We start from the raw sequence: 19,886 nt of genomic DNA, 5'->3' as shown, positions 1-19,886 counted from the left end.
TATTTCTTGGACATGTTTTTTTAAATACTTAATAAATTAGTCTAGAAATATTACACGGCTATAAGCGAAAAACTTTTTACTTTCATGAATGTCCCTTATTCTGAGCAGTAGTTTCTCACAACAATAGTATGTCTGCAAATAAGGAAATGAGAAAAGTGCTTCTAAATATCTAATTGGACATCATATTTGGGACTTCTTATGTGTTCAGTTTTTGTATGTCTTCTCATCTATATTCACATAGCATTAGAAGTGGTAAGACAATATCTATGGCATTTTCATGTTGTGGTTTTTGTTTTTAAGTAACCATGAGCAAATTCAGAATACAGATTGTGCTTGCTCTGAGGTTGCATCTCCATAAGTGGTATTTTTCCAAGATCTCCAGAGTCTAGGAAGACCAAAATTCTAAATTCCTCCAAGATACTAGGCAAACACTGAGACAAAAATGTAGGACATAAAATAGTAAAGAAAGAAATATTTATAATAATTTATAATAAATATTTATTTATTTATAATTAAACCTATTTCTATATATAAATATAATTATATTTCAATATATATTTAATAAATATTGAATATATTTATATAATATATATAATTATATATAAATATATAATAAATATATATAAATTATAAATTTATATAAATACAGTATATATAAATATATATAAAAATTATATACAAATTGTATATAATTTTAAATATAATAATATATAATTTTTATATATAATATTTTTATATAATAATTAATATAATAATATGATATAATATATTTTATATAATTTTTTATAATTTTATATAATAATTAATATATATAACATATAAAATATATATATAATAATTAATATAATGATATAATATAACAATTTATATTAATATATAATATAAATATATTTATATTATATATTTATATAATATAATATATTATAATGATATAATATAATAATATAAAAATAATATTTTATATATGATATATAAAAATAATAAATTTATATATAACATAAAATATATGTAAATATAAAATATGTAAAATATATATTATATATATAAAATATATTATATATATTTTATATGTATATATATATACTTTTTTTTTAAAGATTTTATTTATTTGACAGAGAGAGCACAAGCAGAGGGAGAGAGAGGGAGAAGCAGGCTCCCTGCTGAGCAAGGAGCCCGATGTGGCACTCGATCCCAGGACCCTGGGATGGTGACCTGGGCCGAAACCAACAGCTTAAATGACTGAGCCACCCAGGCGCCCCTATATTTTATATATATATATTTATATATATAATAATGTAATGATATAAAAATAATTTTACATATAATAATACATAAAAATTATAAATTTATAAATAAAATAAATTATATATATAGAAAATACATAAAATATATATAAAATATGTATAATATATATGTTTTATATAAAATATATATCTAATATATAAAATATATATATAATAATATAATATAATGACATAAAAATAATAATTTTACATATAATACATAAAAATTATAAATTTATATATAACAAAAATTATATATAAATATAAAAATAATAATTTTACATATAATAATACATAAAAATTATAAATTTATATATAACATAAATTACATATAAATATAAAATATGTAAAATATATATATTATATATACAAAATATGTGTATTTTCTATATATATTATATATATATTTTATATAAATATATATATTTTTAAAGATTTTATTTATTTGAGAGAGCACAAGCAGAGGGAGAGAGAGGGAGAAGCAGGCTCCCTGCTGAGCAAGGAGCCCGATGTGGGACGCAATCCCAGGACCCTGGGATTGTGACCTGGGCCGAAGGCAGCAGCTTAACCCACTGAGCCACCCAGGAGACCCTATATTTTATATATATTATATATATATATTTATATACATATATTTATATATATAATGATATAAAAATAATTTTACATATAATAATACATAAAAATTATAAAATTATATATAAAATAAATTATATATAAATATAAAATATATAAATATATATAAAATATATATAAAATATATATTATATATTATATATATTATATATGTTTTATATAATATATAAAACATATATAATAACATAATATAATGTTATAAAAATAATAATTTTACATATAATACATAAAATTAAAAATTTATATATAACATAAATTATATATAAATATAAAATATGTAAAATATATAAAATATATATAAAATATAATTTATATATATTCTATATATATTTTATATATATATATATTTTTTAAAGATTTTATTTATTTGACAGAGAGAGCACAAGCAGAGGGAGAGAGAGGGAGAAGCAGGCTCCCTGCTGAGCAAGGAGCCTGATGTGGGACTCGATCCCAGGACCCTCAGATCGTGACCTGTGCCGAAGGCAGTAGCTTAACCGACTGAGCCACCCAGGAGCCCCTATATTTTATATATATTATATGTATATATATATATTTATATATATAATCATATAATGATATAAAAATAATAATTTTACATATAATAATACATAAAAATTATAAATTTATACATAACATAAATTATATATAAATATAAAATATATAAAATATATAAATATATGAATATAATATATATAATATATAAATTTATATAATTTATATTAATATATATAATAATATATATAATATATATAAATATAAAAAATATATGTATTTATATATAATAATACAATATAATGATATAAAAATAATTTTACATATAATAATACATAAAAATTATAAATTTATATATAACATAAATTATATATAAATATAAAATATGTAAAATATATATAACATATATATAATATATTTTTTTATATTTTATATATATTATATATATATAAAATATATATATTTATATATAAATATTTTATATATATATTATATATTATATATTTAATAATATAATATAATGATATAAAAATAATAATTTTACATAAATAATACATAAAAATTATAAATTTATATATAACATAAACTATATATAAACATAAATTATGTAAAATATATATATTATATTTTTATATATAATATATATATTTTATTTATATATAATAATATAATATAGTGATATAAAAATAAGAATTTTACATCTAATAATACATAAAAATTATAAATTTATGTATAACATAAACTATATATAAAGATAAAATATGTAAAATATATATATTATATATAATATATATATTTTTTATATATATATATTTTTTAAAGATTTTATTTATTTGACAGAGAGAGCACAAGCAGAGGGATAGAGAGGGAGAAGCGGGTTCCCTGCTTAGCAAGTAGCCTGATGTGGGACTCGATCCCAGGACCCTGGGATCGTGACCTGGGCCAAAGGCAGCAGCTTAATCGACTGAGTCACCCAGGCGCCCCTATATTTTATATATATATATTATATATATTTATATATATAATAATATAATGATATAAAAATAATAATTTTACATATAATAATATGTAAAAATTATAAATTTATATATAACATAAATTATAAATATAAAATATGTAAAATATATATAATATATATAAAATATATAAATATTTTAAATTTTTTATATTTAAATATATATATTAATATATATATTATATATTTAATTATAAATATTTAATATATATTAAATATTTAATATATAAATATTTATAAATATAAAAATATATAAATATAAATATAAAATAAAATATAAATATATAAAATATATTTATATAAATATAAATATATAAAATATATAAAATATATAAAATAAAATATAAATATATAAAATATATTTATATAAAATATAAATAAAATATAAAATATATAAATATAAAATAAAATATATATATTTTATATATATTATATATATTTTATATATATAATAATATCATGATATAAAAATAATAATTTTACATATAATAATATGTAAAAATTATAAATTTATATATAACATAAATTATAAATATAAAATATGTAAAATATATATAATATATATAAAATATATAAATATTTTAAATTTTTTATATTTAAATATATATATTAATATATATATTATATATTTAATTATAAATATTTAATATATATTAAATATTTAATATATAAATATTTATAAATATAAAAATATATAAATATAAATATAAAATAAAATATAAATATATAAAATATATTTATATAAATATAAATATATAAAATATATAAAATATATAAAATAAAATATAAATATATAAAATATATTTATATAAAATATAAATAAAATATAAAATATATAAATATAAAATAAAATATATATATTTTATATATATTATATATATTTTATATATATAATAATATCATGATATAAAAATAATAATTTTAAATAAATAATACATAAGAATTATAAATTTATATTTAACATAAACTATATATAAAGAAAATATGTAAAATATATTTATTATATCTGAAAATATATATAATATATGTATTTTATATATATATATATTTTAAAGATTTTATTCATTTGGCAGAGAGAGCACAAGCAGAGGGAGAGAGAGGGAGAAGCAGGTTCCCTGCTGAGCAAGGAGCCCAATGTGGGACTCGATCCCAGGACCCTGTGATCCTGACCTGGGCCGAAGGCAGCAGCTTAACCGACTGAGCCACCCAGGCGCCCCTATATTTCATATATATTATGTATATATATTTTATATATATATATTTATATATAATCATATAGTGATATAAAAATAATAATTTTACATATAATAATACATAAAAATTATAAATTTATATATAAATTAAATTATATATAAATATAAAATATATAAAAAATATATAATATATATAAAATATATATATGTTTTATATATAAATATAATATAGAATATATATATAATTTATAAAATATATATATATAATACAATATAATGATATAAAAATAATTTTACATATAATACATAAAATTATAAATTTATATATAACATAAATTATACATAAATATAAAATATGTAAAATATATGTATATATATAAAATATGACCTGGGCCAAAGGCAGCAGCTTAACCGACTGAGCCACCCAGGCTCCCCTATATTTTATATATATTATATATATATTTTATATATATATATTTATATATATAATAATATAATGATATAAAAATAATAATTTTACATCTAATAATACATAAAAATTATAAATTTATATATAATATAAATTATATATAAATATAAAATATGTAAAATATATAAAATATATATAAAATATATATTTTATATATATTATATATTTTTATATATATGATATATATTATATATAATAATATAATGATATAAAAATAATAATTTTACATATAATACATAAAAATAATAAACTTATATGTAACATAAGTTATATATAAATATAAAATATATAACATTTAAAATATATATATAAATATATAATAATAATATAATATAATGATAGAAAAGTAATAATTTTACATATACTAATGCATAAAAATTATAAATTTATAGATAACATAAATTATATAAAAATATAAATATATATAAAATATATATATTGATATATAATAATATAATGATATAAAAATAATTTTACATATAATAATACATAAAAATAATAAATTTATAATTAACATAAATTATATATAAATATAAAATATATAATATATAAAATATATTACATATAAAATATATATATTTATATATAATATAATATGATATAAAAATAATAATTTTGCATATAATATATAAAAATTATAAATTTATATATTATAAATTATATATAAATATATAAATATATAATATATATAAAATATATATAATATATAAATTATATTTATAATTTTAATATATATTATTATATATATTATTATATATATTAAATATATATTAAATTATTAATTATATTTATAAGTTACATATATATTTGAATATATATTTAATATATTTAAATATATATTTGTATACATTTAATATATTTAATATATAATATATAGAGAAATTATTTAATATAATATATATAATTTATATATATAATTATATTTATAATTTATAATTATTAAAAAAATTCTTTTTTTTCATTATTATGTTATGTTAATCACCATACATTACATCATTAGTTTTTTATATAGTCTTCCATGATTCATTGTTTGCATATAACACCCAGTGCACCGTGCAGAACGTGGCCTCCTTAATATCCATCATATATATATCATCTCTCATGGTTCACCTCCCCCTCCGATTCCCCCCCTTCGTTCTGTCCCTCCTGCTATCTTCTTCTCCTTTTTTTTTAAACATATAATGTATTATGTTATATATAATATTATATTATATATAATATATAATATTATGTATTATTTGTTTCAGAAGTACAGGTCTGTGATTCAACAGTCTTGCACAATTCACTATAGGGAGAGCATGTCTTCTTGATTAAAAAAGCTAAAGACTGAAAGGGGTCATGTAGCCTGACCGCCTTTCTCATATTTGAATCTTCTTAATATATTCCAAGTGTGGTCTTCCAGCTTGATGAGGCAACAGAAAGAAGGGAAACTGAGGACAAAGCAGAAGCTGACACCCCACAATCTCCCTGTGGGATATATGTGACATTCCTCAGGCACTCCTGACTGCCCTGAAGGGAAAACAAATAACCTCTAGAAATCACAATCCTACAAGACATGAGTCTCCCTCAGTTTACAAATGTCTTAGCAATCTACAAGAACAAAGCATTCCTATCCATCAATAACCTAACTTCCAGAAGGAAATGTAGATACAATTAAATGCCCTTACAACCTGCAGCCCATTGACAGATAATTGAAGTGGGCAGAGTGTAATGTTCCTCAAGGAAGTTCCCAACTATCTTAATGTTAATGCCTTACTAGCGGGGTAAACAGCCTTAACTTGACAATGGCAAGACCTCCAGTATCTTGTGAGTCTTCTTTAGCATATGAAAGTTCTTTGAGAAACCTCCTTTTTTCCTTACCTCCCCCAACCCCATAGTATATAATTAGTCACCGCTCACAACCCCGGGGCAGCAGAACTTTCTGCCCACGGGTCCTGTCCCTGTGCTTTAATAAACCACCATTTTGCACCGAAGACATCTCAAGAATTCTTTCTTAATCCTTGGCTCTGGACTCCACCCCATTGAACTCATCTATATCCCAAGGCCCCATCAAGCTCATGATTGCTCTTTAAAGTGGTCCAACTCTAAATGTTCTTGAGAACATGTCAAGTCTGGATTTCCTTCATATACACATCTACATCTGTCTTTTTAGGTAATCCAAGAATAGTTCACATGACAACTCTTTTAAATGTTTGATTATAGTTATCTAATCCTCTATGAGTTTCTATGGTTGATTAAAATTTTCTAAAAATTTTCAACTATAGCTAATTAATTAATCATTATATTGAGTCTATTTACTTATGTTGTATTTTTCCCTCCAAACATTTTTTCACTTAAGTTTTTGGTCTTTTAAGTGGTTTATCCAAAGCTGAGTGTAGAGTAAGCCATGTAAAATTAGACTCTCACATTATTTTTTTGAAAGTACTTTTTTTAGGATTTCAAGTTTAGATCATACTGATTTTTTCAATACCTCTAATATAACACAAATTTTAAATGAGCTTAATAAAAAACTAAGATCATCCTCAATTCTAGAACTCCACAAAAAAAGACACTTTTATGTGCAAAGGCACTAGCATTGTGAGTATTCACTGCAATTCAATCTTTGTGTTAATTAAACCACTGCCTCAGACTGAAGAGTGTATTTGCATCTTGTTTATAGTGGGAAGTGGCTCTATACACATGCACAAGGAACTTCTTATTCAGAGGGCATATGCCGGCCTTATTATTCCTCCAGTGTTGTTAAGGTAGGCTGTGTTTTATTTGTTATGTAACTTAATCACAAAGTTTGAATTTAATTTTTATAAATTTTCTGTGTCCTATTGAAAGGGACCAGGGGCACCTGGGTGGCTCAGTTGGTTCAGCATCCAACTCTTGATCTCAGCTCAGGTCTTGATCTCAGGGTTATGAGTTCAAGCCCCATGTTGGGCTCTGCTCTGGGGGTGGAGCCTAGAAAGGAAAGAAAGAAAGAAAGAGAAAGAAAGAAAGAAAGAAAGAGAGAAAGAAAGAAAGAAAGAAAGAAAGAAAGAAAGAAAGAAAGAAAGAAAGAAAGAAAGGGAAAGAGGCCATGTATTGAATTCTGTCATATATTCCCACCAAGATATGTCATGATTAAACTGTATGTTTGCTTTATTAAATAGGAAAATAAATGTTTTATAAAAACTACAGATGAACATTTAAGGTAAACCAGTGTTGTTTAGAACTTTAAAAATCATATACAAATTGACATACAGAGATTAGAAAAGCTTATTTGCATATTGTATATAGTTATTTATAAGGACAGGTAAAGTACACAAAACTTGATGGCTGCTAGCAAGGGAAGATAATTGTTCTTGTGCTGAAAATAGAGTGCATAAACCATTTAAAATATCATATCAAGACAACCTTGAAATTCATTTTCAGAAAGAGTAAGATGTTCAAAATGCTGACCTATCTATTTTATCTGGTATTTTTCCCAAGTCACTAAGCTTCTAGTAGATGCTGTCCAAGTAGTCTTATCTAAGTCTTATTAAGACCTTGGGGTGTTTGCCTTCAGCTCATGTCATGATCCCAGGGTCCTAGGATCGAGCTCTGCATCCTCTCCCTGCTCAGCAGGAAGCCGGCTTCTCCCTCTCCCACTCCCCTGCTTGTGTTCCCTCTGTTGCTCTCTCTCTCTCTCTCTGTCAAATGAATAAATAAAATCTTAAAAAAAAAGACCTTGAAATTAAAAACTTGTACATGATCTATTTATTACATAGTTCTTTTTATGATTATGTCTTTAATTATGGTATTTTAATAGCACAAATTTTGCATAGTAGAGTCCATATAATCTAATATAGGCTGTCACCACTCCAATTACGACATTACCGCCCATCCAGAACACATTTTAAACTTCAAATGAGTAAGATGAAATAATCAAATTAGGGGAATTTTACCTTTAGAATAACCTGATATCCCACCCCTTTTTGGAAATTAAGTTTTTTATACTTAATATAGAGATTAAAACATGAAATAGAGCTACCAACAGAAGGAACAATCAACTCTGCCTTGGATTTCAAATCACTGAACTTCTGGTTTTCTTCATAGTAGAAATTTCCTCCTCCTGATCACATACCACTGTTGTGCAATGTGAGACTGTACTCTGAAAACATGAACCTCACATATTTTTTATTTTTGCCATCTTTGAATATCTCGTATATAAAAGGCAAATCAATAATGTTTATTGTATTGTGTAGGACATTAGTTTATAATTTTTAGCTATTTGTAAGAATGAGTTTATAGAAATCCAACAATGACTATTACTGTGCCCCAAAAAAGAATTTCAAAATGTTAGAGTTAAAGACACTCAAAAGGTCATTTGTCTAACCTCATTATAGAATTAAAGGAACTGAGGGCAGGACAGGGAGGTAACAAATTTCATGGCCTCTCAAATAAGTACTAGTTAACCAGAAGCTAGAAACCAGGTCTCAACCAGTAGTTCTAAACACTATGTCCTAGAGGGCATTATCTTATAGAAATTTCTAATGCACATCTTTTCTTGGCCTCAGGATCTTTTGCCTGACCTAAATGTAGTTGCAAGCAGAATTGCACATCAGCTGGGGCATAATCTTGGGATGAAGCATGATGATTACCCGTGTACCTGTAATTCTGAGAAATGTGTGATGGATCGTGGTGGAAGGTAAGATTCAAACAATGTAGAGAAGACATTTAAATATTTTGGGTGTGGCTCTTGGTTAGAACTCCATATTGTAGAGATATATTGTTATTATGTGAACATTTTCCTAATATATTCCATAAGGTCTATATAACGAAACCAGCCATGATAGGCTGTTTCCCTTCGGGGCTAAATCTTATCAGTTGGTAGTGTCTGTCCTAGTGACATGGTGAGAGAAATTCTAAAACTCCATCTGAACATATCGCAAAAATATACAATGATTAATTAGTAAATTATACTAAGGTGCCTAGGAGAGGAATACACTCTATGTGCCTTGTTTTATCATTTTTGCTATAAACTCTAATTTCCTCCTTCAACTCTTTACTCAAATGTCATTTTCAGCCAAACTTTCCCCAGCCACCTGATCTAATTTTTCAATCCTGTCTCCTCATATACATACTATGGCATTATCCATCCCTTTCTTCTTTGTTTTTTTTTCCATTCTTAGTATTAATCACTATCTAATATAGTCTATGCATTACCTACTTAAGCTTGCTTATTATTTTATTCTTCCAACAAAATATAAACTTCATGAGGTCAGAAGGTTTTGTCTGCTTTCTTCACTGTTTTATCACACTGTCTAGAAAAGTCCGTTACATACTAAGTACACTATATTACAGAATGAATGAATGTCCTATATCCCCCCACCATGCTGTGAATTACCTGCAGCCAGCTCCTAAACTTTACACATTTTTGAACTCCTTCACAGAGAGTACACGATACATTTCATATAAGGAAAGTGTTTATAATGATGATCAGTGCTTCCATGTATTGATTAAATGAAGTAAAGTAGTGAGATGATGGACTCTGAAAAACAAACTGAGGGTTCTAGAGGGGAGGGTGGTGGGAGGATGGGTTAGCCTGGTGATGGGTATTAAAGAGGGCACGTTCTGCATGGAGCACTGGGTGTTATACGCAAACAATGAATCATGGAACAGTGCATCAAAAACTAATGATGTAATGTATGGTGATTAACATAACATAATAATAAAAAAAAAATGGAGTAAAGTAGTGAAAGCACCCAAGTACAGTGACTGGCATAGAGTAAGAACTAAGTAACTGATATCTAATTTTATATCATTATCTACATAATTAGTAGTATTTTTCAGGGCCCCACCATTCCAAAGTAATGTTTTTAAGCCTCTAAAAGTCCATCTGTCTCCATCAAGTGTCAATAATGGCAAAGGAGTCAAAACAAAAGTAAGACAGAAGGGAAGTGAATTTTAGTCTTTTTAGTCTTTGAACTTTTCAGAAGGATAGTGCATTCCTAGGATGTGTAAGATATTACTAAATAAATCATTTGTTTCAACAATGTTTATAAAGAACTACTTTGTGCCAGGCATTGTACTAATTAGTACTTATTTAAAAAAAATACAGTCCCTGCATTGAGAAGCTCGTAATCTTGCATAAATGATAAATATATAGATTATGTCAAGAGGAACAAATAAAAAGTGATCTAGGAGCAGCAAGCACATTCCGTCTAAACTGTGGGCTCCAGGAAGGACTTTCTGGACGATATATAGTCAGAGTATGTTCACTAGAATATCATGTGTTGGTTGTTTCAATAAGACATTTTCTATAATAAAAGCCCACTTGCTACTCTCCTATTAACAGTAAAGTAGGATAAGTAAATGGACTTCTGGAGTTCATCATTTATATTTATTCTTTCTAAATCCTTCATAAAAGTTTCATAGCTGTTCCACCACTATGCCTTGATAAAATTAATCTTTATTTTTAACTCATCTGAACTCTAGCATTCCTGCACTAAAATTCAGTAAATGCAACAGAATTCAGTACCTGCAACACCTGAAGGATTATAATCCAACATGCATGTTCAATATTCCATTTTCTGATAAATTAAGTAATTACCCATATTGTGGAAACAAGAAGTTGGATGAAGGAGAAGAGTGTGATTGTGGCCCCATTCAGGTATTTGCAAATAATGTCTTTAAATTACAAAGTTTAGGGGCACCTGGGTGGCTCAGTTGGTTAAGCTACTGCCTTCGGCTCAGGTCATGATCCCGGAGTCCTGGCATCGAGTCCCGCGTCCGGCTCCCGGCTCAGCGGGAGCCTGCTTCTCCCTCTGACCCTCTCCCCTCTCATGCTGTTTTTCTCTCTCTCTCACTCCCTAATAAATAAATAAATAAATAAAATATTTTAAAAAAATAATAAATAAATAAATTACAAAGTTTATGCTCCGCTAGAACCTAGGCAGGGAGTTAACCATTAATCAACCATGATATTCCTTGTAAAGTTTTAAATAATGTGTTTTTTTGTCTCGTTTCAAAACAAGTCATTGATGTAGCCTCATTGCAAGGCATCTTACCAAGTCATGAATTATGTATAATGATCTTGCTGGAGACCCACGGTATCACATTTGCCTGGTTTATATAGTAATTGGCTCTTCTTGTAAGAAAAGCCAGTAGGTGCCTTTAAGTCTGATCTCATGCACAGTAGAAATTTGTCCTCCAGAGTTAGTCAATTGAGCTTTACTCAGGGCCTTATGAGGCTGGTCTCTATCCCAGCTGGACAGTTCATGTTATTAGAAAACTCTGTCTTAATTGAGCAGAACCCTTCTAACCTTCCACGTATTTATTGGAGCCTTGGTCTCAGGAACATTTAGAATATGCTTTTAAGACAAATTTTAATCTGCTTTCCTCCAACATAGAAGCTATTTCTGTTAAGAGCTTATCATGTAGGTATGAGACATAGAAGCTGTTTCTGTTAAAAGCTTATCATATAGGTATGATTCCTAGACAATCAGTTCTCAAATTGTCATGCATATATACATCACCTGGGGATGTTGTTAAAATGTGGATTCTGATTCTGTAGGCCTGAAGTGAGGCTGAGATCCTTTATTCCCAGCAACCTGCAAGATTATGTTGATACTGCTGGTCTGAAGACCACATATGTAGTATGTACACTGTAGACACTACAAAATTCAAAATAAATCTAATAGTAAGTGAATCAGAGACTCCATGATCAGAGTGGGGACAGTGATACGTAAAGAGGTTGCAACACCTAGTTTTCAAATGTCTCAGATTAAATGTAAAGAGGCTCTTTTTTTTTTTTTTAAAGACTTTATTTATTTGACAGAGAGAGAGACAATGAGAGAGGGAACACAGCAGGGGGGGAGTGGGAGAGGGAGTAGCAGGCTTCCTGCCGAGTAGGGAGCCCGATGTGGGACTCAATCCCAGGACCCTGGGACCATGGCCTGAGCCGAAGGCAGACACTTAATGACTGAGCCACCTAGGCGCCTGTAAAGAGGCTCTTAACTTTGGAAATTGAGGCTTTTGCCTATGTACATTCTTTAGAATGGTTCTACAGTTTCATTCTAACACATGAAGTAACTTAACATTACATTTTTCAGACAATTTCTTTTGCAATTTTAATTTTGTTCGAGCAGATAAGGCCTATGTGTCCATCCTGCTGTTATTATTTAATGATGCATTAAAAACAACAACAAAGTTCAGCTTGAAATACTCAGCATCTTGAGGAAAATGTAAAATTAGATCTTCAGAAATTCTATTATCTCATATTAAACCTTTCATATAGAGAAGTAGCAGGGCCCTTCCAAAGAATGGAAGTCATCAGGAAAATGGAAGATCAGAAACTTTGGACCTTGTGAGCTGCTGATGAAAATTCATTAGTGTGGAGTATTGAACAGCTAATTGGGAAGAAAACAAAATAGGGGCATCTGAGTGGCTTAGTCAGTTAAGCCTCCAACTCTTAATTTCAACTCAGATCATGATCTCAGAGTCCTGGGATCGAGCCCCGCATTGGGCTCGGTGCTGAGCAGGGAGTCTGCTTGAGATTCTCTCCCTCTCCCTCTGCCCCTCCCCCTGTTCACACACGCACGTGCTTTCTCTCTCTCTCTCTCTCAAATAAATAAATAAATCTTAAAAAAAAAAAAGTAAAAGGTCCAGAGACCAGTTACAAGCAGTAGTCTTCATATATATGTCATAGCCAAGGATCATGCATTTGGATTTAACTCTGAAAGACAAGTAATGATAAATTACACAGAATAACTTATTAAACGAGACCTTAACTACAAACCAATTCCTGATCTTTAATTTTTGATCATTGCCAGGAGTGCACTAATCGTTGCTGTGATGCAAACAAGTGTGTCTTGAGGCCAGGATTTACTTGTGCAGAAGGAGAATGCTGTGAATCTTGTCAGGTAAGGACCTGTGCTAGAACTAGGTTCTCCATTTTCAGTTTATTTAGTATACATAGGATGACAGAATTGGCAGTTTATTTAGTATACATAGGATGACAGAATTGGCTGTCCACTGAATGACCCTACACTACTAATCCCAGATTAGGGTTAGGCTTGCTTATCCCCAATAATGCCTCTTCTGGGTTGTTCTGACTTCTAAGCCCTGGGCAATGTTATGGCCTGGGGAGTGGAGAAGTAGGTATCACTTGGTCTTTTAGGAGTAGAGTTAGATGATAAACATTATTCTTGTTTCTTTGTAAATCATTGCCAGCATATTTAACTTCAGCTCGTGTGTGGTGGTGGTGGAAGGGGTAGCATTCCAACAGTGAACTAGAAGGGAAAAGGATTATACTGGAATTGGAAAGTGAGAGTGACTAGTACATGGAGATATATCCCTAGGAAAGGCAATCAGAAATCCAAATGACTCTGTCCAAAGTTTTAATATTACTTTCAACACACTATATTGTGAACTCACAAAGGAAAGGAAGCATGTCTTATCCATTTTCAAATCTTTCTAAGACTCATTACAATTAAATGCATATTGGGTGGCTGAATAAACAAATATTTCCATGCACTTTCCTCCAGCAATGAGTCAGGGTATTTTTCCAATTCATTTGGAGTGATGTGATTTCTTGGGAGTGGAGATTCCTCATTATAGATAGGTAGGGATTCCCAGTTGTATGTGTGTGCTGGAGATGGTATGTCCTGGAGCAAGATGAACAGACCTCTTGCTCATTTCTCCATTTTATGTCCCTTCCAACTTTGCCCAATGCTGTTCTAATACAGATTTTCAAAAACACCATTGTGTCATTCCTGAAATTACATAAAAGCCATTTACAAATGATAATAATTCTCAGTGGAATGGAGAAGAAAGTCATGATCCAAGCTTAAAACTTTTTTAAAAAGTTTTTTATTGTTATGTTAATCACCATACATTACATCATTAGTTTTTGATGTAGTGTTCCATGATTCATTGTTTGCGTATAACACCCAGTGCTCCATGCAGAACGTGCCCTCTTTAATACCCATCACCAGGCTAGCCCATCCTCCCACCCCCCTCCCCTCTAGAACCCTGTTTGTTTTCCAGAGCCCATCATCTCTCATGTGGGTCAAACTTCCTCCTACTTACTGAAACTTAAGCTACCTAAATGTATCCAAGATTTATTAGTCTTTTTGTTTTTCTTCAACAGATGAAAAAATCAGGGTCCATATGCAGACCAGCAAAAGATGAATGTGATTTTCCTGAAGTGTGTACTGGCTACTCTTCTGCATGTCCTAAGGACAAATTCCAAGTAAATGGATTTCCTTGCAAGAATGCAAAAGGCTACTGCTTCATGGGGAAATGTCCCACCCGGGATGATCAGTGCTCTCAATTCTTTGATAATGGTGAGAGACAATTACAGTGAATGGCTGATAAACATAGTAGTTCGTATTTCTGTTATTATCCTGTAAAGATTTGGGGGCAAGATTGAAGATAATGCCATTTGTGGCATTCTTCCCAGATCTCACCTCGAATCTCTCTGGATATTACCTTTAATATTAGTTGATATTATCTCTAATATTAATTAACTAGCTCAGTATGTGGGTTAAGGTATGTTTGTTATTTTTTTATATCCATGCTCCTCTGTAAAATATCCTCCTGATGCAATAGGATAGCTTTAAAGTGATTTATTTATCCCTTTCTTCCTTACCACTACATGATACTAAAGTTCCAATTACATTAGAAAAATAAGATATTTTATGATTTATAACATTCATGTTTTTATTATTTTACTCTAATCATTCCATTTTGGATCCTAGAGGTGAAAGACAGTTCTGATCTCTGCTATGAAATGAATAAAAAAGGAAATAGATTTGGATACTGCAAAAACAAGGAAAACAGAGTAATTCCCTGTGAAGAGAAGTAAGTACCATGTAAAGAAAAGCAAGTGCCTTCTAAGAGTTTTTTTTGCAAATTCAGAACTGCTCTTGCTCTGACAGCTGCTAACCTCTTTTTACTGAGGAGATTAGGAGGAGAGGGAGTGAGGGAACGTGCACACATCCCTGATTGTGTAACTGGCATTTACATACTATATTTATGAGTTGAAGGTCGTGGAATATAAGGAGGAAAGATGGGAAAGAGTTAAAATTAGGAAAGAAAGGGAGGAAGAGAAGTTACAAAAAAAATAGGACAGAGCAAACAGGAGGAGGAAAATAAAGTGGAAAAGGGGAAAAGAAGCCGTGAGAGGGAAACAAGTGAAGCCATAACAAGAAAAGAGGAGTAGAACTTCAAATTGGAAGGAAGGGGAGAAGTGGAAGTTAGATCTGATTTTAAAAAGGTATTAGCTGTGTCGTTCTTCCAGATTTATTATACTCAGAAAGGCTTTTTTTCTGTGCCACAAAACAGGATTTGGACTGAAAACAACAACAGACACCTTTGGTCAAAAGTTTCACCTACAATAGGTGAAACTGGGCAGTCACTTAAGTTCCTCTTACTTCCAATTGTTGCCTAATCTGTAAAATGGGTATTATAATAACATCAAACTCACAGGTTTGTTGTGAGAATTAACTGATGTGCTCTGTGCAAGAAAGAATAAGAAAGAAATCTTAACATCTTGATGAAAGTTAGACGAACTCAAATTACTAATAGGAAATACCCTTCTGTAAACTGGAGCTAATACTGATTTGTGAGAACCACAGAACTATAAAGAAATACAATCATTTTACCTCTTCACCTACTCATCACAGTTCCCAGACTCAGGACTTTGTCTAACCTTTGGCCCTGCCTCTCTTGGTGCCTCTGCAGCCCATTGATAAGCCTGGGTCTAGAGAAAAGTGGCCAAGCCACTTCACTGCCAGCCTCATCTCTATAAATTTCTATTTCCTGGTCGCAAGTCTGAGAATATTCTCCCTTTCCTTCAGAGATGTCAAATGTGGAAAGATACACTGCAGCAGAGGGCAGCATTCATCTCTTCCTGGAAAAGAAAAGATTAATCACCTTAAGAAGATTTCAAAGCAGAATGTCACCAATGAGTGCAAAACTTTTATTTTATTCCACAATTCTAAAGATTTGGGCCTGGTTGCTCCTGGAACAAAATGTGGAGATGGAATGGTAAGATGAAAGCCCTTTGTTTTTTTAAAACTTCTTGGTTCAGCCACTTCAAAACATTATTTTCTATAATTGGTTCCTGAGGGCCTGTAAATGGGAAAGCAGAAACAAATGGGCAACTTTTTTTTAATTGAGCAAAGTAGTAATAACCCTATAATAAATATTCATTTTGCCTGATCTCTGTTATACAAAATGATATGTGAATGTGATAAGTGTGCTTAATTAGTATCTTACAGTAGACAGCTAGTGAAATTGTAGACATAATTTTTTAAATTAATTTGACTATGAAGTAGCCATATTTTCTTCAATTATTTTATCCATTCAGCCATATTTATTGGGCACACACTATGGTGCCAGCAGCCATACTGGACACAAATGAGGGAAATATGAATGTACTTGAGAATTTCATAAATTAAATTATATGTATTACAATCTAACACAAGTGCTTTCATAGTGGTGTAACTAATGAACATTTGAGTCCAAAGGAAGAAGTGATTGCCTTCACTTGGAGAACATGAATGGCATATTATGATGCCATTAAATGAGTGACATTTCAGCTTTGACATGATGAACATTTTTCAATTCAGACAAAATGAGAAAAGACTTTTTAAAAAGAAATACCTAGATAACATGCAAAGGTACAAAATGAATGGCACAGTCAGGTAATTGACAATTTCAGTGTGACTGGAGCTTTGGGTAAAATGTTAGAAAATGAAGTTGAGCAGCTAGAATAGGGCCAGATCAGAAGAGGTTTATCATTCCAAGATGAAAACTTTAGAACGTGTACTAAAAACAACAGCCAACTCATCAAGGTTTATAAACACAGGAATATATGGAAAACATAATACTTTTTAAAAATCAGTTATTTTGAAATAATATAGTTTCTGTCTGTGATATATGTCCTTTCCTCCCATACTACCACCCACAAACATTACAGTTTCATTCATGTAATGTGATAGAGAAATGAATTGAAAAACAAAATTCAGAATGTAAAAAAGGGAATTAGAATTTAATAATTTAATGGAGATCTATATTTCAGGTCTATATACTTAACTATTAGTTTCCCATTAAAATAACTAAATATCAAAATGATGAGGAATCTATATTTGTGAAATTTTAAGTATGTGTATCAACCACATATTATAAAGTTCAAGGACTTCCAATGATAGTGTGTATGAGGTATCAGGCTAAAGAAATATCAAACAATTTTCTATTCACTCCAGGTAAGAAAAATCATCCAGGAATACTAAGCAGAAGTATGACTTACCCTTCATAGAATCCCATAATGAGTGGCAGTGATTGACCAAAGGAATTTATAGGGAAGCAGTTGTTACTGAATCTTGATCTTATAAGCATGTTTGACCATATGCCACCACACAGAGTGCCTATTTTTTCAACAGAAGTCTTAATATAGAAGTGTATCAATCACAATGGTGCCAATTATTGGGTCAATTCATATTGAGAGAATTCATGAATAGCAAATGCCAGTTTATAGATGGATCACAAAGATACTAGTTATAGGCTTTTCATCTCATTTTTACATTGAAAGACTATTTTTAGATATGATTAACTTAAAATGAGTAAAAACATTCTGGTTTCTCATAATAGTTTTTCTTTTTGGGTAAAATTTGATTTGGCGTAGAAAATGAGGGCAAACATATCCCATTTCCCTTGGATGCCTTTTTCCTTAGTAATATAGATAAGAAAAATAAAACAAAAGAAAAACAGTGAGAATAGGTGAAAAGGGAGGGATAATAGAGTGGAAAGGAAGAAGAGTAGAGGAGAGTGGGGAAGGAAGGGATAATACTAATTAGTCTTCTCTGGCACAAAAGAATTGCTGCAAACCTGTCTCTGTAGTTTTCTCTTTATTAAACATATAAAAATGGCAAAACCAAAATAAGAAACATTTCAATGTTTCCGTTAGTTGAGCCTGAAGTATGTGAAAAGAGATTTACATGGACTTTAACAGCATTTTCCAGTGTTCATTTGATCATGTATTTATGAAAATCCATTCTATAAGGATAAGCAAAGAGGACAAATAGCAGCAGACAAAAGAATTCAACAGTGTGAACAATGGAGATTAATCTGAGGATTCACAGATGTTAGTCCCCTATGAAACAGATGCACATTAAAAAAAGAGAGAAATCCTTTAGAAAAAAAGTTAAATTTATATTTTAATCAGATTTAAAGGGATATTAAATCTATAAAAATGGTATTATTTGAAAACAACAAGCACTGCTTTCAAATTACAAAATAAATCATAATTACTGATTTATATGTAATTTGAGGAGTAAATCATGAAATGTAGTAAGCCACAAAAAATAGTAAATTAGAAGCTAAACTTCTTAACACACAAGAACGAGATAAAGGAATTCTAAAGAAGAAAATGAATAAAAACAGGAAAAATAGTTCTAAGAAATCTGATATAGTTTTAATAGGAATCCTAGATAAAGAAAACATAATATAGGTAAAAGTGTAATTAAAGATATAATAATAAAAAATGTCCCTGAGCTGAAGAATGTATAAAATAAAAACTCATTTAGTACAAGGAAAAATTCATAGGAAGAAGTGAGCATTTAGACTAACCTTCACAGCATGAAGTCAACAATAAAGAATATGTCCTATAAGCACAAAAATGGCAAGTATCATTTTTCAACAACAACAAATTATCAGGTTATCATTATATTTATCTTCAAAAAGAAATGCCAGAAAATAATGCAATAAAATCTATGGAGCTTTGGAGAATGGAAGTATTGGGACCCTAAAACCATACATACAGCCAAATTATTATTCAGATAATA

The 19,886-nt window shown here is 28.9% G+C and overlaps 1 protein-coding gene across 1 annotated transcript in view; it reads left to right on the top strand.

The window, feature by feature from the left end:
* The window catches only part of ADAM7 (ADAM metallopeptidase domain 7), a 106,825-nt gene that overhangs the window by 65,221 nt on the left and 21,718 nt on the right, over positions 1-19,886 (top strand). The window contains exons 10-16 of the mRNA XM_078068253.1: positions 7,748-7,832; positions 9,612-9,742; positions 11,533-11,707; positions 13,869-13,958; positions 15,188-15,383; positions 15,798-15,900; positions 16,899-17,088. Of these exons, the coding sequence (XP_077924379.1) occupies positions 7,748-7,832; positions 9,612-9,742; positions 11,533-11,707; positions 13,869-13,958; positions 15,188-15,383; positions 15,798-15,900; positions 16,899-17,088 (970 nt within the window). The remainder of the gene's footprint in view (positions 1-7,747; positions 7,833-9,611; positions 9,743-11,532; positions 11,708-13,868; positions 13,959-15,187; positions 15,384-15,797; positions 15,901-16,898; positions 17,089-19,886) is intronic.

This window comes from Halichoerus grypus, chromosome 3, assembly GCF_964656455.1.
Source record: "Halichoerus grypus chromosome 3, mHalGry1.hap1.1, whole genome shotgun sequence".
Lineage (NCBI taxonomy): Eukaryota > Metazoa > Chordata > Mammalia > Carnivora > Phocidae > Halichoerus > Halichoerus grypus.
The sequence above is the reverse complement of the archived record's forward strand: the minus strand, read 5'-3'. Positions and strand labels throughout refer to the sequence as shown.